Source organism: Cornus florida, unplaced genomic scaffold (assembly GCF_030987335.1).
Source record: "Cornus florida cultivar Cherokee Brave unplaced genomic scaffold, ASM3098733v1 CherokeeBrave_3.0.0_Hap2_Chr03, whole genome shotgun sequence".
Classification (NCBI taxonomy): domain Eukaryota; kingdom Viridiplantae; phylum Streptophyta; class Magnoliopsida; order Cornales; family Cornaceae; genus Cornus; species Cornus florida.
Genome location: NW_026775573.1, coordinates 29,839,162 through 29,861,381, shown reverse-complemented (window position 1 = coordinate 29,861,381; position 22,220 = coordinate 29,839,162). Strand labels below are relative to the sequence as shown.

At 33.5% G+C, this 22,220-nt stretch overlaps 1 protein-coding gene and 1 pseudogene across 1 annotated transcript; both read left to right on the top strand.

Moving 5' to 3' along the window:
* The first annotated feature begins 8,403 nt into the window (after positions 1–8,403).
* LOC132301373 (cytochrome P450 78A5-like) lies at positions 8,404–10,431 on the top strand (annotated as a pseudogene).
* Positions 10,432–15,255: 4,824 nt separating this feature from the next.
* On the top strand, positions 15,256–20,535 carry LOC132300112 (serine carboxypeptidase-like 18). Its single transcript, XM_059797065.1, has 14 exons — positions 15,256–15,457; positions 15,881–16,020; positions 16,745–16,818; positions 16,922–17,044; positions 17,322–17,424; positions 17,540–17,577; positions 17,680–17,781; positions 17,878–17,964; positions 18,070–18,222; positions 18,322–18,393; positions 18,483–18,601; positions 18,730–18,843; positions 18,963–19,017; positions 20,279–20,535. Exons 1-14 carry the CDS (start codon positions 15,318–15,320, stop codon positions 20,360–20,362), a joined length of 1,404 nt encoding a protein of 467 aa, XP_059653048.1. The 5' UTR covers positions 15,256–15,317; the 3' UTR covers positions 20,363–20,535.
* Positions 20,536–22,220: the final 1,685 nt, after the last annotated feature.

The following is a 22,220-nucleotide window of genomic DNA, read 5'->3' as shown; positions in this document are numbered from 1 at the left end:
TCAATCCAACTTGGCAGATTTTCAGCATCAGCCTCTTTTTGCTTCAAATCAGCCTCCTTTTGCTCCGGATCATCACTGAGACTTAGTTTGACTCTAAAAAGGCCTTAAGAAACTATTTTTAGCCCATCTTAACATTATTGACCTAAAATAGACAAAAACACAAATAAGTACTAAAATAGGAAAATAAAATAGATAAAGGTCATTGAACACTCAAGCTTAAGGGGTTTAAAAGTGCACTTTTCAGCGCTCATCACACCCCCAAACTTAAATATTGCTAGTCCCTAGCAATGAACTACGAAGTAAAGAAATGAAATGAACAACTAAACAATTATAACTAGAAAGCAAAAAAAGGAAAACGCCACCTTCGTAGGGAACACGATTGCACTTAGCACATGCAAAAAGCCTTTTAAACCCCTAGGTTACCCCTAGTGGACGAGTGAAGTCTCGTGAGGGTTTCCAAAAATGATACCCACAAACATTAAGCTCATTCTCATAAAAGAGACACCAATAGTATAAACAAGCATTGGAAGAAAACTACCTCAAGTATGCAATTTTAAAAACATTTCTAAGCAATCTCCCAAAATCTCAACATCAAACAAGTAAGTATGGTCCTCCATACATCAAGAAAATGATCATGAAAATCAAAACAACTCTAAAATCCTTTTTGAGTAGACCGGCATCAAATATATTGTTATCTTAGCCAACTAAAGAAATAATCACATCTTTACCCTAAAACTAGCACACAAATCTAGTACCGTTCATTAAGACAAAAAGTGGACCTTTTATTAAAGCTTCATTCATCTAGGTGCGGTTATTCTTTTCACTCGATTTTTTTTTTTTAGGATCAAAGATGGAAACATAGTGCAATGTATCGATCTATTAAGCTTTCTAGCGATTCATGAGGTCGAGCGTTAGGTCAATGACTCCCAAACCAGACGGCTTTAGGGCATTAGGTATTCAAACACCCCTACGGACTTACAAGCTCAAATCAATAAAGTTACAAATCAAGACAACCTCCATCTAATCATTTCCTACTTCTCACCTTTTGAGAGAAGTCCTCACTTTTCTTATTGCTTTTGCTTCTTTTTTATTTATTTATTTATTTTTTTTTAATTTTTTTTTTTTTTGTAAGCAAGTTCAATTATTAACCTAGAGTTTGGGCCCTCCACCTATCGGCGCGAGAATTCAGTGCTTGATGAGGTTAGAATCCCGGCTACTTAGTGAAAAGGGGTTATTATCTACCTTTATCAAGAATGAAAGCTTTCAATGCACTACTAGCCCAATTGGGATATAACCAATTCGATAATCAATAAAGTATGTACCCCACAAGTGAATGCTAGTGTAGAATCTTAGAGTGAATCTCAAAACAATCGCAAAATCAAAATGATATGGACCACAAATGCAAGCAAGATATCAATCTTTCGAAAAATTTACTCCTAAATGGCATCCACAAAGCATACAAGGAGTATTGGACTCTCAAGTCAAGCAATTTTTAAATTTTAATCAATATAGTCCTCAAAAGATCAAAATCATCGCTAACATCAATCTCAAATCTCAATTATGCATTTAAAACTCAACTTTAAGTAAAATGCAACAAAGACATCTTACCCCCAAACTTAAATCACACATTGTCCTCAATGTGCAATGAGAACAATGGAAAAAATGGAAAGAGTATATCGTGGTGGCGAAAGCATGAAGCCCGGCAATGATCCAATATGAAAAGGGTCTCCCCCAAACTTGGAATCAACAACCTATTTGAATAACCACACTAGCAAACTCACATCAAATAACAAATTGGATAAGAATAATCAAATCATGCATTCTAAAGCAATATAGCACAAAATGAAAGAGAAATATGAGATCAAGCTCAAGATAAATCATAAAGTATGCATGACTACACAAAAGGGCACAATGGTGAAAAGTTTTTATATTTTTCTTTTTATGAAAACAAGTATATATACAAATTGCAAGAAAAACAAAGAATAAAATACATGAACAAAATATAAAAAGAAAAATAAAGAAGGTAAAATGTAATGAAAGAATATGTACAATGCAAGAAATGAAAAACAATATGTACAATGCAAGTATATACAAAATTTTCTTACTTTTTGTTTTTCATTTTTTTATTTTTTTATTTTTTTTTTATGACATAACAAATATGTACACATACACAAAAATAAAACAAATAAACATCCAAGAAATGAAAATGCAAGGAAATAAGGGATGCAAAAATTTGTTTATTTATTTATTTTTTAAGAAAGTATGTACAATGAAACAAAATGCAATAAAAATAAAGAAATAAAAATGAAAATGAACATGTATGAAATAAGAGATAAATGATACAATGTGTTATTTGGGTGCTTAGTTTAACGTCTCTAGCAAGACGAAATGTTACTTTGAAAAATCGTCTTTTTTATTTATTAATTTTTTTAAAAAAATAAAAAATAAAATAAAAATAGAAAAATGAAAAAGTCAAAAAGTCAAAAAGTCAAAGGGGTAAAGCTATGATCGATTTATGCTCGCATGATGGGATAGAGAGTATGAAATTTGCAGTACTTTGAAAAAAATTTAAGTATGGAATCTCAAGATCGATCCAATAATGAAGTTGGATCGATCGAAGAACTTTAGATCGATCTAGGAATATTTTTGATTTATCTGACAGAGAGCTGAAATATGCAGGTTAATGCAAGCTCAAAATTTTTCTAAGTGTTGAAACTACAGATCGATCGAACTTGATGTTTGGATCGATCGAAGGTCTTCTGATCGATCTAACTGTGAACTGAGATTTGAAGATTTTCTTGGATCGATGAGACAGAGAGTGATTTGGATGCAGGTTTGCTGCAGGAATGAAGTTCGATCGATCAAACTATCATTTGAGATCAATCAAACTTATGCAAAATGATGATAACGAAAATAGAGATTGAAAAATGGATAGAAGAATGTACAAAAAAACAAAAAATAAAAATAAAAAGAAATAGGAGAGGAATAGAGTTGAAACCTCTACGAATACTAGTGTTTAACGTCTCTAGCAAGACGTTAGGCCAACTCACTAATCAAAAGAATCAAAAATCGGATATAAAACATCCTTATTGACTCTCTTTTCACTTTTCTCATTTAATGTCCCACTTATGACAATGAAATCATCCCCCAAAAGAATGATTTGAAAAGAAATAAAAGAGATGATATTGTTCCTTTTATCCACGGTCTTGAAAACAAAATCAATCATGGTTGGGCTTGCCTCTTTGTTGTGTTCTTGAAACACATTCAAATGATTATTCACTTTGATAATTGGTGAGGCATTGTCTTTCAAAGACTCATTTGGAATATCAAGGAATACCTTATCTTCATCCCTCTTCTCTTCCTTAAAAGTCACCATCTCCTCACATTCCAAATTAGTTAAGGAATCCATTAGAGAGTTCACTTCATTTTTGGTGCTTTCAAAGTCAAAACCACAATTTTTATATATTTCAAAAAGGCATGTCTCAAGAGGGTATTTGGAGATAATAGAAGAAATGCCCTCTTCAACAAGTTCTTCCTCCTTCTCTCCTACCTCAAATGTAGTCAACGTCTCCTCACTTTCTAGAGTAGCAATGTCCGAGATAAAATCATAATCAAAACAAGGAAAGTCCTCATTAATCATGTTATGCTTTATTGGATTAGCCACTAACTCACTTGCCACTTCCTCCTTTATACAAAATAGAGTGTTAGGCATTAACTCACTTGTTTCATCCTCTTCACTCTCATTGTCCTCATCTATATGCATTGAAGTTCTTGCTATTTTTTCATTTGCCTCTTCCTCCTCCTCTTGACGAGAAAGAGTACTTGCAATTTGCTCAACTTGAGCTTCAAGCTTGGCTAACATTTGAGAATGATAATTAATAAGTGAAGTGTGTGAAATATGCACATCAAGTAAAGCTAACACTTTTTCTTTAAATCCGGGTGAGTACATAGAAGGTGGTGGATTTGGTTCTTCATAAAATTGTGGAGGAGGGTAATAGTCACAAGCAGGATTAAATGAGTGATCAAGTCTATAATAAGATGATGCATGAAATGAATTGGACTCAATCTCATAAGGATTAAAATATGATAGAGGAGCATAAGGTGAAGGGATATAATTTTCCTCCAAACTTGGATCAAACAATTCCTCCATTCACAATTAAAATCCAAATGCAAGAAAATATTGACCTCAACAAGGGCCTATGCTTGGACTTAAAATAAAGCAATGAAATAAGCCTCAACAAGGGTTATCACAAGCATACAAAAAAATGAAACAATTAAATTACGAGATTTTCAAGAAATGCTCACAAAGGTCATTAAGCAACTTCAAATTCTAATGCTAACTTTATGCTCCAATGATTGCTTTAAGATCCAATGATTGCCTTCCTTGTAGTCAAGTACCTAATTGAACAAATAATAATGAGAACAAGAGAAAAGAATATACAATGGAAAATAAAATAAAGATAGAAGCAATCAAATGAACACTATTGTCTAGTTTAATTCCAACAAAACCGTCAATCCCCGGCAACGGCACCAAAATTTGACGAGGTTGCTTAATATACGTCAAAATAATATAGTGAATGTACAGTTCAAGAAAAGCCTTTTAGGTCAAATTTAAATTTATAAAAATCACTACCAACACTACTACTAACGTAGCAAGAGTGAGTAGGGATCGTACCAAGGGATTATACGTGTTGGAATTCAACTTCAACTCTAGCGTATCACAAGATTGCAAAAGATAGAGATTGGTTGATCAAACTAGAAAACAATTAATTAAAATGAAAGTGAAATAAAACTAATTAGAGATAAGGATTTAAGAGATATGAAGAGAGGACTTAAGGTGTTGGAATCACCACTAAGCTCGTGTAATTAACCACTTGCTTTCCATTAATAGGGAATACATTGTTGTGAACAAAATGCGACTACCAATTACAATATTAAGCATGAACTATCTAATTTAAGAATAAATTGTCTACCTAAACTAAGTGTAGCACAACCCATCAATTTTAAACATGACCCATCTAACTAGTAACAATTGTAGCACACATCAATCTAGAGAATCATAGAATTTGCAATAATAAGTCATGGAATATCTAAGCAAGCATAGATTGTCTACTTACCTACAAGCATGAATAAAATTGTAGAACAACCCATCAAGCATAAGTATAAACCATCAAATTAATTGATAAACCCATTCAATGAAAACCCATGCTTAGCCATCACTAAATCCTTAATTAATCACACATAGACATGCAACTAACATAGAGAATCTAGTGTAGAGATCAATTCCCCAAATAATCACACATAAGACAACATGTAATTAAAATAGAGAATCATAAGGAAGAATTAAATCAACAATCATAAGGCTAGAGCACTAATCACAACAATATATATATAAATCCCTAAAAATAGAAATACAAAGGTTTAGATTACACAAGACTTAGGGCTTATCCAAACCCTAAGTGTAGATCTAGCCAATCACGGAGGAGGTGGATGTGGTCATGGAATCAAGCTCCAAATATGGCTCCATCTTCTTCATCATCATCTTCTTCTTCTTCTTTGAAGCTCTAGAGATGGAGAGAGAGAGTGGTCTAGAGTTGGATCTTGAGATGTACCTCCACTTCTCTCTTTTTTTCTAACCCTAATCTCTAACTTTTCTAGAGAGAGAAATAAAAATTACAATGTAAAAAAATAAAATGATAAAAGTTCTTTTACAAAATGGGTCACTTCCCTTTATATAAAAGGTCCTTTTCTTAGTCACTAAGTTAGGAATATAGTCCTAAAAATATCTAATCCTGTACTATGTGGTAGGTGGACTTTTGGGCGTGCACGGGAATAAGACAGCTCGCTGCCAGCAAAAGTTCGATCTATCCAACTTTTCGATCGATCTGAGAAAATTTCGATCAATCTCACTTTTTCTACGATCGACCTCAGAAAGTTGGATCGATCCAACTTGGTAGATTTTCAGCATCAGCCTCTTTTTGCTCCAAATCAGCCTCCTTTTGCTCCGGATCATCACTAAGACTTAGTTTGACTCCAAAAAGGCCTTAAGAAACCATTTTTAGCCTATCTTAACATTATTGACCTGAAATAGACAAAAACACAAATAAGTACTAAAATGAAAAAATAAGATAGATAAAGGTCCTAGAACACTTAAGCTTAAGGGGTTTAAAAGTGCACTTTTCAGTGCTCATCATTTTGCCATCCCCAACTTTGTCAAAAGTGAAATTGTCACCTACTGTTGCTTTTCAACTTTGAACCTGTTGAACTTTCTCTAACAACTTAAGCTTTTGAAGTAGATGATTATTAGCATGATATCAGAGCATGTAAGGTCTTGTGTTCAAACTTTACCATCATTCAGATATAAAAATTAGTTTAAACAAAGTGATACTTTTGTTATTTTAGGGAAATTAAAGTCCTCACTTCTACTTAGATGCACTAGTTAGTTTTTTCATTGGATTTCTCTTTAACCAAGAAAATAAAAATGTTTCATGGACGTTTTTCTGGTTTTGTTGATGTCTACCGTACCCCCAAGTCTATCATTGTTATTAGTTATTTGTCAAGAAGCACGAATACTTTTACGAAAGAGTCATATCCGTATCGTACTCGTGTCGGACACTCCTCGAATACGTGTCCGACACTTCATATACGTGTCCATAAATAAAAATTAATTTTATTATTTTGAACACTTCGGCGACACTTTTCGGACACTTTGCCGACACTTCTCGGACATTTCTAACCGTTAATCTTGAAAATAATATAAATACTATTACGACAAAATAGTGAAATACTGGTATATATGATATAAAAATCAATACAATAATGACATAATTTCATTTTCTAATTCATTTCAGAGCAATTTTTAGTATAGAAATTATAAATGAATTAAAGTTTTATAATACTATTACTAAATAAATGTATATAAAAATAATAATATTTATATGTAACCATGTCCACATCCTACTCGTGTCTTACTTTTAAAAAATTTGATGTATCAACATATCCGTGTTGTATCATATTCATTTTCTATATCCGTATCCGTGTTACATAGATTAGACCTAACTCCAATGCTTACCTTTGTTTTAGTGCCACCAAAACAAAAGTTAATTCCATGCAAAGCTGAGTCTAGATTGTAATTTTATATAATGTAATAAGTGAGAGTGGAAAAAAGAAAAATGAAAAAAAGAGAAAAAAATGAAAGAGAAAAGGGTTGAAGTAATCATATTGACAAAAAAATATACAAACACATCGTCCGTTCGTTTTGTATATGCACATGAACTCACATGAACAACTACAACATACCCGATGCATTGGGCACATTTTATATGTTTTCATTATTAACTCATTTGGTTCTCTTACCAATGGCATTTGCTGGCTTCCATCTTTCTGCCAAAATATCACATTGTTCTCTACATATTTTCCAAGTAATTATGCATCAACAAGTCAATTTTTACTTTTTTTAATTAAGAAACAAAATACAATAGCACAACAATCCCACTCTTTACCGACAATAATACCAATTAATAGACCACATAAAATTTCTTCTAAGTTTATATTTGTAAAAAAATTACACCCATATAAATAATTAATACGATCATCTATCATATACACTAGATATGCTATGATTTATAATTTTTCTATGTCCCAGCTGGTAGAGAAGGAAATTTATTTTTATTAACTTTATGAATTTTGTTGGTGATGACATTATTAAAAACTAAAATGACATTTTAGAGTATGAAAAAGAAAGTTTAGAAAAATTATAATAAGGTGCAGGAGTACCTAAAACAGAACAAATATGGAATTAGAAGGTGGAAATTCCATATCAAGATTATTTTACAACAAGATCACACGCTTTAGTTAAATTTCTAAATTTGTTTTCTTCCTTTGATTAATCAGAACGGTCACAATTAGCTATCATGCATAATTTGATCTTTTTACTTAATTTTTTTCTTCTTTGGATCAAAGTGAACCGTCACGTCCATTTATTTATTTATTTATTTATTTTCTTTCTCAGACATACATTTAATTAACTTGCATAATTTTATTTTAAAATATTTTAATTTTGTAGAGAATTATTTGAATATGAGCAATTTGATTGGTTGGCTTGTACACGTTTTTTCACACTAAAAACACGTAACTTTATAAAAAAAATTGTAACAGTTATTTTAAGGTGGCACAACATGCTTGCTAGAACAAAACTTCGTTATTCATGGCCAGAAAAGTAATTTCAATCGAGACGCAATCCTTTTTTAACCGCCTTCTCACGCTCTTCGTCTCCCTACTCTGCTAGCCACTTCGGCACTTCCTACTACACACACACACACACACACTTTCTTTCTCTCTCCTCCGTTAGAATTCCGCCTCCATTTCTGAACAACCCTCTTTGTCTCTCTAAAACAGCCCAAAATGTCGTCCGAATTTTATTCTCTCTGCATTCCTCAAATAGGGTATTCCTCCTCAGTACTCAGTTTCAAACTGTTTCTCTGTGTTCTCCTCTTTGTTGCTTCGTTTGCTTTCTGGTTATCACCTGGTGGACTCGCTTGGGCTCTCTCCAAGGTTGGAATCAGAGGCCAGACTAAAACATCCATTCCAGGACCCTCTGGTCTTCCTCTTCTAGGTCTGGTCTTCGCTTTCACTGGCTCTTTGATTCACAAGGTCCTCGCAAAACTCGCTCAGCGTTTTAAGGCCGTACCGTTAATGGCGTTCTCGATTGGGTTCACCCGTTTCATCATTTCAAGCAAACCCGAGACCGCCAAAGACATTCTCAACAGCTCGGCTTTCGCCGATCGACCCATTAAAGAGTCTGCCTACCAGCTTCTCTTCCACAGAGCAATGGGTTTCGCTCCATATGGTGTGTATTGGAGGAATTTGAGGAGAATTTCTGCGACCCATTTGTTCAGTCCCAAGAGAATCGGCTGTTTTGGGGAGTTTCGGGAAAAGATTGGGATCAAAATGGTTGGTGAAATCATGGATTTGATGGAGAGCAATGGAGAGATTGATGTAAAGAGAGTTTTACATTTTAGGTCTCTGAACAATGTGATGATGAGTGTGTTAGGAAGGTGTTATGAGTTTGGTGGTGTTGGTGTTGGTGATGGGTGTGAACTGGAGGGTTTGGTGAGCCAAGGGTATGAATTGCTTGGTATTTTCAACTGGAGTGACCATTTTCCTCTTCTGGGCTGGTTGGATTTGCAGGGAGTGAGAAAGAGATGCAAAGATTTGGTTGCTAAGGTGAATGTTTTTGTTGGGAAGATCATAGAAGAGCTAGGATGAAGAGGGTTGAAAATGGTTGTGGTGTTGATGACAACTTTGCTGATTTTGTTGATGTCTTGCTTGATTTAGAAATGGAGAACATACTTAAATGTCCGACATGGTTGCACCTCTTTGGGTAATTTTTTTATTACTTTTGCTTCTCGATCAACCTTAAATTTTTAGTTTGTGAATTGTGTTGCTTTTATTGTACGTGCTTATGATGATGATTTAATATTTGCCTCAGTTCCTTAAAACAGATTTCAATGACTCTATAAATATTTAGAGTTACAATTAATTTTCAGACAATATATACAATAGATATTCTCCTAAATTATGCATTCTTTTTACCTCAATGAGAATTTCAAATAAATGAATTTTCAAATGTTTACTATATATATTTTCGATCAAATTGTTTTCTGAGTTCTTAAGACCTGTTTTCATAAATTAAGCCATTACCTTCCCTATATATATATATGTGTATATTTACTTATTAATACTACATGTTTTATCATCAAATATACAAATGTACTATGCGTGAATGGAGGTACGTTTCTGTATTTTTGCAGGAAATGATCTTTAGGGGGACTGATACAGTTTGGCAATACTCCTAGAGTGGATACTTGCAAGAAAGGTTTTACACCCTGGAATCCAAGCCAAAGCCCAATCTGAAATTGACACTGTGGTTGGGACCTCCCGAGCAGTATCCGATTCCGACCTACCTCACCTTCCCTATCTCAGTGCCACAGTGAAGGAAACACTGCGAATGCACCCACCAGGACCATTACTGTCCTGGGCTCGGCTCGCCATCCGCGACACCCATGTCGGCCACCACTTCATTCCGGCTGGCACCACTGCTTTGGTAAACATGTGGGCCATTACTCACGACGAGCAGGTGTGGTCGGAGCCAAATTAGTTCAAACCAGAGAGGTTCATGGAGGAGGAGGTGGTTCCCATTATGGGGTCTGATCTCAGGTTGGCTCCTTTCGGCGCTGGGAGGAGGGTCTGTCCCGGTAAAGCCATGGGGCTAGCAACTGTTCAGCTTTGGTTAGCCCAGTTGCTTCAGAACTTGAAATGGGTTGCTTCTGATAATGGTGTGGACTTGTCTGACTGCCTCAAACTCTCCATGGAGATGAAGCACCGTTGGTTTGCAAAGCTGTTGCTAGGGTTCCTGGAAAGTTTGAATAGTGGGGTGTCACATATGCTATATATTGAACTATTTGCTGTTTTAGGTTGTCGAAGTAGTAGTGATATTAGCGACAAACTCTTTGGTGATTTTGTTTAATGAACTGGTTTGGTTTTGGTCTGACTGGAGGTTTAAAATTCATGCTTTTGCACGGATACGGAAGTTCTATGCATTGTACTCACCTTTTGCACGTTTTCCATATATAAAATAGCAGTTTGTATGCTCATTTTTGTCTTGATATTGTTTATTTTGCAAAGTTGGCCGACATTATCATTATGTTATCCATTTATGACTATTGAACTCCTTATCATTTTAGTCACATTTATTTACAGTCAGCACAGGTGTTTTGCAATGATTGAGACAGAATCAAGTTGAAAAATGATAAGATAAAAAGAATGTTTTTGAACAAAACTTTATATTGATTCATAATTTTTTATTTTATTATATTTTAAGCAAGATTTATATAAAAATTGAAGAGAAAATTGATCTATCTTAAGTAAAACAATTATACAAAAGAAAATAAAGTTGGTAAGTTGCAATGAAAAAGTCATCACATGTTTAAAAGGAAAAACAATATCTCTATATGTAGAAATAAAGTCTAAGTATGTTTTAATTGTTCTTATGATCCCGCAATGACTAGAGCGAAGTAGTCTGCGCTGCCCTTGTTTTCGAGAGCCCAAACTTGGAATCAAATTGTTGTGATGGAGGCATGTAATTGAATAAGAACTTTGTCATGAAAAAACAGAAATTTAAATAGTGGCATGCAAGTAGATCTTCTGCTTATTAATTGTTCCATCGCCTTCGGCTTCTTTGTTTTGAGCCGCCGCGGTGCACTCTTGTGAGTGATTCAGTCAGAGTAGCAGCTCGGAAAACACTACTCTTATGATAATGGTCATCAAAGAATATGGTGACAAAAATATTACTTCTTCCATCTCAAATATTTTAAAAATTGCGACTCACATTTATTTTGGGGCGAAAGTAGTAATTACTAAACTTGTGATACAAACGACAACTCTTGACACTATGACACTCTTGCATGTGTGATGTGTAGTTGGTTATATTGTGATTGGTGGAAGGGTTGACAACTTGTTTTTTCCTGCAAGTCTCGGAAGTTTAATGCACTATAATTAGCTAAATATAAAACAACCAATATCAAATACCATGTAAGCATACAAATTAACAACTACAACTTTGGAAAATATATTATATACTTATTTTTTCCTGCAGTCTCGGAAGTTTAATGCACTATAATTAGCTTTTGTTGGACATTACTAGTATATAATATATTTTCCAAAGTTGTTGTTGTTAATTTGTATGCTTATATGGTATTTGATATTGGTTGTTTTATATTTTGCTACTTTTCAGTCCTAATTGATGTCATCTATATATGGAGGGGCTTTCTTAGTTCAATGGAATTCGTCTTTGCATTTTTGTAGTAGTGAAGTTTTTGTTTGAATCAAATTGTTGTGAGTGGGAGCACAGACGCCATAAATTTAAAAATTAGAACAATTAAGTCAATAATTTTGTAAGAGAAGTTAAGGGAGGAACATGTAAAAAAATATTTTATTCACTTATTCCACTTGTTGAATGGCTAGAGTACAGGCCACAATTGCTCGGAAAAATAAAAAAAAATTACATGTAAATGTCATATTACACTTACTAACATGTATAGTTTTGATTCTCCCACTGTCATAGTGTTGATTAGACCCTAAGAATCACAGACAGTTCTACGAAGGAGCCATACCCGTATCGTACTTGCATCGGACACTAACACTTCTCGGACACTTCTCGGATACGTGTCAAACACTTTATATATGTGTCCATAAATAAAAATTAATTTTTTTATTTCGGAGACTTCGCCGACACTTCGTGACACTTTTCAGACATTTTTAATACAATTCTACCCGCTAATCTTGAAATTATTATGAATACTATCATGACCAAATAGTGAAATACTGGTACATATGATATAAAAATCATTACAATAATAACATAATTGTATTTTCTAATTTATTTCAGAGCAATTTTTAATATAGAAATTATAAATGAATTAAAGTTTTATAATATTATTACTAAATAGATGTATATAAAAAAAAAAAAATTATATTTATATGTAGTCGTGTCCACGCCATATCCATATCCTACTTTTTAAAAATTTGACGTGTCAACATATCTGTATCATATCCGTGTCCCGTGTCTGTATCTGTGCTACATAGGTTATTTGGAATGTTTAAAATTTTTTGGGCCTGATTTGGTTGGGCCTGTTACTTTTTGGGCTTAACTGTCTCATTCAATAGGTTGTTTTGATGTGCCTTAGTTTGTTACACTTTTGCCTAATGGGCTTTAATGGCCTTTTCGGTATCCAAGTACATATATGTATATTGTTTCTCCTTTTTTTTATTTACATACTTATTTAATATTTAAGAAAATAAATAAAAAAATACTAATGTTGTGTTTGATAACACTGAATGGATTTGAACTAAATTTTCACCAATTCTAATTTATTCACTACTCCTAAACATAGTTTGATGAGGAACAATGGCAATACCAATATTAAAGAAGGGTCTATAATTGCAGCTCTTCTAAATGATCAGCAAAAGTAATCAAAAGAAATTATCTAGAAATTGAATTTATTTTAAACTCGAAAAGGGGCGGAAAAAAGAAAAAAGAAAAACCCAATAATATATTGGAAATAGTAAGTCCAACCTTTCTGCCCATCCAAGTACAATGGAGAATGCATTGGGAGTAAAAAAAAAAAAAAGAGAGATAAGAATGTACAAGAAAGCTCCCAATAAAATGTGTCAAAACTTGAAAAATACACATCAAAATGGATAAAGACACACGATAGAATTTTTAAAATTTTAAGGGTTGTTTTGCAATAGTTTAAGGGTTGTTTTGCAATAGTTTAAGATTGTTATACTGGAATGTAAATTGATACTGTATAATTTGCATTAAACTTAATACGCTGCCTCTATTTGTATTTATAGAAGTGATTTACATAATATTGGAATACAATATAAAAGAATAATAATTAGTACAATCAAGTTACACAAACCAATCTAGAATTAAGGTTGTTGAATTATATCTTTACACCATTCCACAATTATTGTGGCGCTACCAACTTTGAAATTGGCATGTGTTTGAGCGAATCAAGCGAGAAAACCCTGAGAGAGACAACCAACTGAGCATAACTAAGAACAAAAAACACTTGTAAGACATCGCGAGGAACACGTTCTTAAATAAAAAGATAATCAATTTATATGTATTTGGTACATCATGGAGAACCGGATTGGTAACAAGATATGTGGCATTGATCAAGCACGGATCTACAATAAGACCAAGAATATTTTATTTTTGCATTTTATATTTCAAATATTTAGGAACTTATGAATATGCCCCAACTAAAATTACAATTTGCCCCCACTGAAATTCTTTTTTTGTTTTTTTTTTTTCATTTTATACTTCAAATATTTGGGAATTTATGAAGGTGCCCCCACTAAAATTACAATTCAACCCATTGGATTTTTTTTTTTTTTTTTTTAACTTCAATTTTTTAAGAATTTATGAAGATGACCTCACTGAAATTAAAAAAAGAACCAACTATATAAATTTGCTCCCACAAATTAAAAGTCCGCTCGTCGTCACTCGCACTGATATTGTCACAAAATACCTAGTTCATAAAATAGAGATTGAAGCCAACATAGGTCCACAATACTAGTTGATAGATCAAGATATTTGGCCTCAGTGGAGGACTGAGAGACTATGGTTACTTTTTAGAGCTCCACACGATGAGACAAGAACCAATGAAAATACTGTAAGCTGTGTCACAACTTTAAGATCTGTGATAAAATTCTTTACCCACATGTTTTGTAGCCTCATGACATGCTATGTACTCCGCCTTCATAATTGAGGAAGTGATTAATTTTTGTTTTAAGCTTCTCCACGAGATAGCTCCTCCTGCAAAAATAAAAAAATAAATACATATCATGATATTGCCTTTTTAAAGTCAATTTATCCTTCAAAATCAGAATCAGAACATGTTATACTTGCTCCTTAACCAAATAAAAACTAAATCAAACAAACTAAGCAAATAAATAAAAGTGCTAAAGTATGATGTGACACCAGAATTGCGTCCAAAATTTGAAAGAACCACTCAAATCTATGTTCTTATTTTCATTTTCAGTTAATTTTCGCAACATGAAATTGTTTGAGTATATATCCTTTTATTTCTTTTCATACAAATTGTGTTATACTCGTAGTAATAAACTGCCCACGTCACTGTTCTGGAAAAAGACACTGAATTAGACATTTAGGCCGGTATAGAGTTTGGAGTAAGCTGGGCCAGCCCAAACTCCATTTTGAACTCTGGCCCACAGGCTGGATAGTGGGCGATAACCGGGCCTTTAATTGCTTGTTAATTGGATCTAACTTCGGGCTTTAAATTGATTAATCAGGCCTAATGGGAATATATTTGAACCCAATTTAAATCAAACTCTAATTCAACTAAATTTAGGTTATTTTTGGGCTGCAATCCTAGATTCATGATGAAGCATGTTTGACTTTCCAATTGGACACATTTTACCCATGGCTTATTTGTTTTTAATGTTCACGACTTTCTGGTGTACTCTACCATACAGTCCTCACAACATATTTAGACCTACCCACACATTAACATCAACCACCAAAGACATTCAATATATATATATATATATATATATATATATATATATATAACATCCATTCAACCAATGCTAATTTATATGGTTTGACAATTAAGTGGAGAAAATATAGTTGAAATAAAAAAAGGGAAAAAGAAAATAAAGTTTGGAACTTTCATTTGAGGAATATATCTTACAGAGTAGTGTGCACTCCCAACAACAGCACAACAATGACTTCAATTTCTAGGAAATGCATACTTTGTATGCAATTGCTGATTCTATTTTCCCTCTCAAGAAATGCAGTCTCTAACTGGATTGTCAAGACTCTACCAGGCTTTTCTGGGGATTTACCATTCACACTTGAAACTGGGTGAGTGTTTTTTACTCAACTCTGTTAATTTCGCTTTATTCTCCATTAATTTGCATTTTCTTCTTCTGTTAATGAAGCAAAAGGATTTAATGCAAGTGGCAGTAACGGACCCAGAAATTTTGTTGATAGGAGGGGGCGCCATTGGTGTTTTTTCATAATTTTTGTGGAGGCATTTTCAAAATTTCATAAAATTTATAGGGTATATAATGCAAATTTTTTAAATTTTTTATAGGGCAACTTCCCTCACTGATCATGATAAGTGGTATCTCCTCGACTAAGTTCTAACGGAACATATGTTACCTGAACTCGAGTACATTCATCAGTGTGTGAATATGAATTTAAACATTAGACACGTCACCATCATTACCTATAAGAAAATCTATTGATTTTTTTTTTTTTTTTTTGGGTGGTATTAATGTATAGGTATGTGAGTGTTGGTGAAATCGAGTTCTTCTACTATTTTGTGGAGTCGTCATCAGGGTATTCACCAACAGACCCTCTTATACTCTATCTCAATGGAGGTCCTGGTTGTTCTGGCTTGAATGGCCTTCTCTTCCAAGTTGGTATGTCTCTCTCTCTCTGTGTTTTCTTTTTCCTGAAAAATAAAAAAATATAGAATGCAATTAATATATTGTTTAAGGTATTTTTTTCAATATTAAGGTGTGAATTTCATGATATCCAATGCAAACTTGTTAGATTTATATATATAAATCCATTCCAAAGAGTTCAGATTATAGGTATTGTTAAAAGGAGCAAACTTGGTAGTGAATGTTCTACCAAGTTTTATATTGTCCTTATGAATGTGAGGAATGCGAGTTTTGAATATAAATAATTAATTTATGTACAAATAGAATGAAATATAAGTCCATACGACCGTTGGAGTGAGAAATTATTGGGTACTACATGGGTACGGATAATATTATTATAGTTTGTTGCTGTCCTCCAGTCTGTAGAAATCAGAAGCGTGGTTACATTCTTACATCTAACATACTTAAACCAATATGAGTTTGATTTTGAGTTGAATTAATGAACTATAAGTTAAGGTTTGACTCTTAGTTGTATTATTATTATTATTATTAATTTTTTTTTTTTTTTAAATTTTTTTGTTAGCTGCTCATGGAATCTAATAATCATATATGGCTAGGAGACCTAAAAACAACTTTGACAAGTTTAATTTTTTATGCATAAATGACCTAGTATTGTAGGTGAGTCAGGTGAAAGAAAATCTATTTTACTTATCATAAATTAATGGCCTTGATTTTTTAATTTTCTATTTATTTTTTATAGGACCATTGGAATTCAACCTTACATACACTGGGGGCATACCAGAATTGTTATACACCCCATATTCATGGACCAAGGTACAAAATTTTTTATAATTTGAACTCTGTTTCATCAATATTTCTATGTTAGATGATTAATCACGTTATGCCTTGTTAACAAATGGTTTTGATGAATTTTCAGAGTGCCAATATTATATTTATAGACGCGCCAATTGGCACTGGTTTCTCCTACGCAACAAATGCTGAAGCTTATGCTTCTTCAGACACATTAACATCAGCAGATATGGTCAATTTTATGAGAAATGTGAGTGAAATGAGACACATTTACAATTCCCAACTGTTTGGTCACTACATTTTTATATGGCAAACGCAATAATTAATTTGATCTTGTTCTTGTATAACAATTGATTATCATAGTCTTATTTTAAGGTATAGAAATTTAATTATATGATCGACATCCAACTGTTTGTGGAAATTCAAGTCCGAACAACCAACGGATAGCTTAAGTTCTTCCATTTAAATAAAAAATGATCTATGTTTTTGGGATCAGTTACTAACATTTTGAATTGTGGTTGTGACAGTGGTTAAATGAGCACCCAAAATTCGGGGGAAATCCATTTTTTATTAATAGCGATTCGTATGCAGGCATACTTGTTCCCTTGATTGCTCAAGCAATAATAAATGGTAATTTATGATCATGAAAACTAGTGTTTATATTCAACTAAAGCCTTGTTTACTGTAAAAAAAAATTGTTTATTGTTAATTCTGATTAAGTTCTTGGTTGATGTTGGCCGCGCAGAGAATGAAGCTGGAGTTGAGCCTCGAATTAATATCAGAGTAAGTAAATCAAATATCAAAATACAGGATGTATATGACATCCTTTGATTTGTTATATGTGTCAGTGTTGCATCAATTTAATGTTGCTTAAATTGGTACCAGGGATACATTCTTAGCTGTGCACACACAGCTACTGATGTTGAAACAGATTCGAAGATCGTGTATGCTCATCGGATGGCACTTATATCTGATGCACTCTATGAGGTGAAACAATGCTTCTCTAGTACTAAAAGTCATTGCTGTCGTTACAAAACAAAAAAAATGTTATATTAGATGACAAAATGATTTGTGAATTTTCAGACAGCCAAAACGAGCTGCAATGGGAGTTACGCTGATGTAGATTCTTCAAACGCAGCGTGTCTTGAGGCAATTGAAGCTATCGAACTGGTGAGATGAACCATCATTCTGTATTTTTTTTTTTTTTTAAGTTACACATATTTTTTAGAAAAAAGCTTTTAGGACACCAGTTAGAGTGATCATTTGAATTTGCAGTGCATTCAAGATATAAGTCCTCAGAATATTTTGTCACCCGAGTGTGCTTTCCTATCTCCGAATGCAAACGAAGAAAAGGATCGAAGATCTCTCGTAGAGAATTCAAGAAATTCCCTCCTTTCTTCATTCAAGTCTCCTGATCTTGAATGCCATGTAAACCCCTCTCTATCTCTCTATATATTTACATATGTGCATTTTGATGCAATTGTTTAAATTTTCCGGTTTTATTTATTTATTTTTTTTTTGGGGCAGAATTTTGAGTATCTGCTTTCTGACATATGGGCAAATTTTAAATCTGTCCAAGAGGCTCTTCATGTTAGACCAGTAAGTGAACTTCAATTTTTTGAGTAGTTATATATGGTGATAAACATATTCAATAAACACTGAATTAATCTTTTCTTGATGGCAATTAGAACACAACGAAAGAATGGTTTCGGTGCAATGTCAGCTTATCGTACTCGGTGGATGTCAATGATGTTGTTCCCTATCATCTAAATCTCACAAACACTGGCTTGCAAATTCTGGCTTTTAGGTAAATATTGAGGTTTCTAACATATTTTTACCACACTATTGTACTTGACAGAACCATTCATTTACCAGAGCTAAAAACATTTACTGTGGCCATTCTCATTAGCTAATGAAAATTTTCACTTCCCACAGTGGTGATCATGATATGGTTATTCCACATGTAGCCATTGAAGGGTGGGTGAAGTCTCTGGATTTGACTATTGACAGCGATTGGCGACCGTGGTTTGTTCAAGGTCAAGTAGCAGGGTAAGTTTAAAATTTTTGATCCACATATCATCTGTGATTAAATTTGGTTTTTTTAACTGTTCTCGACAAAAATTTCAATTCAACATCGTAGTGAGTACTCTACTACATTGTTCGTGCAGATACACAAGGAAGTACACTAATGATGGATATCGCTTCACATACGCGACTATAAAGGCAAGAAATACATACTCCTCTGCTTGATGCATACAATTGCTTTAGTTCAGCAGTTGCATTCAGTTTCTCTGATATATATTATTAAGCTGGACATTTTTTCCATGAATTGCATATTTCGCTGCAGGCCTCTACTAAGGCTTTTATTTCATTTACTCTCTTAATTGAGACAGTACAATTGAAAATTTGTTTTCTGATATTAATAAGTGTTTAATCATAGTCTAATATAGTAAAAAACTAAAAAGGATGACAAAAGGGTTAGCTCAGTGCACAAAACTCTACCACTGAGCAGCCTCAGGAGGGTCGTAATGATTATGTAATACCATAATAAAGATGCTAATGAAATGATTCAGAAACTTCTAATTGTCATTCATTTTTTATTTTTATTTTTTTTCTAATTAGTACTCACACACACATGTCTCTTCCGAGACTTGAACCCCTGACCTCTCTTTGGAAAGTAAGAAACTGATACCGCTAGCCCACTGGCCGTTGGTTTGTCATTCATTTTTTAGAATATTCAGGCACCAACATAGGTACAAAACAAACAATGACTAAAGAAAGAGGACATCATATTATCCATAATCACACGCAAAAAAAGATGAAGCCAAAAACATAATTCACATAAATAACCCTCAAAATTCAAAAAAGCACTCCGTTTTGGCCATCAATTCCATCCTTTGGAGTCCACCTTCACTTCCTTCTGCTAAAGAAACATTCCAGCTATGTTGATGAAAGCACCAACAAGAACAAATACAATATGGAGAACGGTGAACCACATTTTAAAACCAAAGATCTTGCCAACTGAAGAGTACTTCAACTTCTTCTGCTAATGTGCTGCTTCCAACTTTCAAAGGTGTCTACCCTTTTTATACTGCTAAAAGTGTTCACTAACCAACAAATTAAGTGTGAATCTATTTAATACCTGACCTTTGAACTCCCCAATTTCTACTACTTTCAAGTTCCATTCATGCATATGCATCAGTGTATCTGTCTCGGTAATCTGTAACCTTAGATTGGTAACCGCAAAGTATAATCTTTTTGGGTAAATTTCGATTCATGCATATGCAATTTCTACTAATTTCAAGTTCCATTCATGCATATGCATCAGTGTATCTGTCTCGGTAATCTGTAACGTTAGATTGTAACCGCAAAGTAAAATCTTTTCGGGTACATTTATCTCCATCAATGATAAATTTCGATTCCTTGAATCACTTCTCCATGATATACAATTCAGAACTGAGTATAATCTTTTCGGGTTGTGTAGGGAGCTGGTCATTCGCCACATGAATGGAACCGCAAAGTATGCTATGACATGTTTCATAGGTGGAGCAATTACTTCCCTCTTTAGTTTTAAGTCATTTTTGGACAGAATCAACCTATCCATTGCAAACAAATTTGCACCATTTTGACTATTTTCGGACGTTTGAGTCGATCATTGTACTAGGTAGCTGTGGTATGGCACTCAAATCATGTAATCTGTAATTGTTGAAGAACTTCAATAAGCAATTTTCTCTTCAATTTTGACTACATCTTACATTTTTGGGTGAATGCATAGTGACCACTTTTGTAATGCTTTCTCATTAGATCATATGATTAAAAGGGAGAGAATATTAATTAGATCATAGTAAACAGATGTTTTTCTGAGAGCAATATCTCCTTGATAAATTGGAATTAGTTCAGAAAAAAATAAAATAAAATAAAATTCAACCTTTCTAGGATTTTATAGGGCATGTGAAAAAAGTCACCATCATACTTGAAAATGAAAAGGCTTATTGTATGGACTAATTGCAGATGCTATCAAGAATAAAGAAAACATCTTCCTTTTCAAATTGAACATATCCTCTGGCTCCAGAAGGTGTCTTTTCTTCAAAATGGGACTTTCATTAATGTTAAATTGATATCTGGAAATGAATAAATTGGCCCAATGAGAAAGAAAGAAAATTTAGAAACAGAGAATTGAGTATTGAACAATGTAGCATTCGAGATGTGCTTACTGGAGTTGATTCCAATTGCCAAATTTATGCAAGACCAGTATGAATCAGCTGGAAAGAAATCAATATATATATATATATATATATATATATATATTTGCATTGCCTTTTACAATATATTGGGCAACATAAATCTCCATCATATCAGTTATTCACAAAACTTCATTAATTATTTCTGTAACATTAATCTTTTGTTTAATGGTGTGGAGGAAGCTTCTGCAAATCAGAATGCTAGAAGTGGGTAGTCATGCTTTTATTTGGTTTGATAATACATCAATCTTATGGGGATGAGAGTGATTCATGACTGTGGTTTTATCAATATTCTTAGAAGGTATACTGGAATTGGCTTATTTCTTTACCTAGATCTTCGAAGCATTTAGCCTTAATTGGGAGTATACCTCTTCCTGATCCTTTCAATATCTAGCTACTATTAAATGGTTTCCTTCCGGGTTGTAGGAAGTGTTGGAAACTAGTTGTGTAAACTAGTGTTTTAACGTGTGAATGAAACTTGCCTATATATAGAATACAATGTTGTGTATATGTAGAATAGAACGTTGTGTATGTGTTGTTGCAACATGATTTTACCAAAGTCTAAAACATGGCAGTTGTAGGATAAACCTATGAAGGATAGTCACAATGCTTTTATTGTGACTGTTGGTGGCGATTGGAAAATTTAACGAATTCTTGATACGTAATTCAACGTGATTAAGGATGGGTTAGAAAGTTTAGGGATGCATTGCACTTATAAGGTGCGATAAGGGATTGTGAAGAGGTGTGACAGTAGTACGTTAATCCAACACAACCCTTTGAACCATTAATGCATCTGGTTGTTTTGTCTCGTGACGAACAGACACCATGTTTCAGATATTTCCATAATAACGATGAATTGCATTTGATCTGAAATGTTGCAATGGATGGTAAAGTGATGCATCCAGTCCCAATAGACACCACTTGTCTATAAATACTTCTATGGGCTGCATTAATTTCACGTATAATTAATTATTCTCTCACTCTCTCAAGATGAACCCAACCCAAGTGGGTGTGGATTCAAGCCAGGGTCAAGTGGTCTAAGCCACTTAGGCCCAAAACCAATTTCATTGAGCCATATTAAATTTGGTCCGAGCCATTTGGTTCGGATTGCACCCAATATTATATAGTATAGATGCATTTTTGAGTCAGAAAGAGTATTACACGGAGGAGGTTTACCGTATCCAC

Coding starts and splice junctions, on each gene's coding strand:
- LOC132300112 (XM_059797065.1), top strand. CDS start 15,318: ATGACTTCAATTTCTAGGAAATGCATACTTTGTATGCAATTGCTGATT. Junction 18,394..18,482: donor AGGCTCTTCATGTTAGACCA/GTAAGTGAACTT, acceptor GATGGCAATTAG/AACACAACGAAAGAATGGTT. Junction 18,844..18,962: donor GTTCAAGGTCAAGTAGCAGG/GTAAGTTTAAAA, acceptor TTGTTCGTGCAG/ATACACAAGGAAGTACACTA.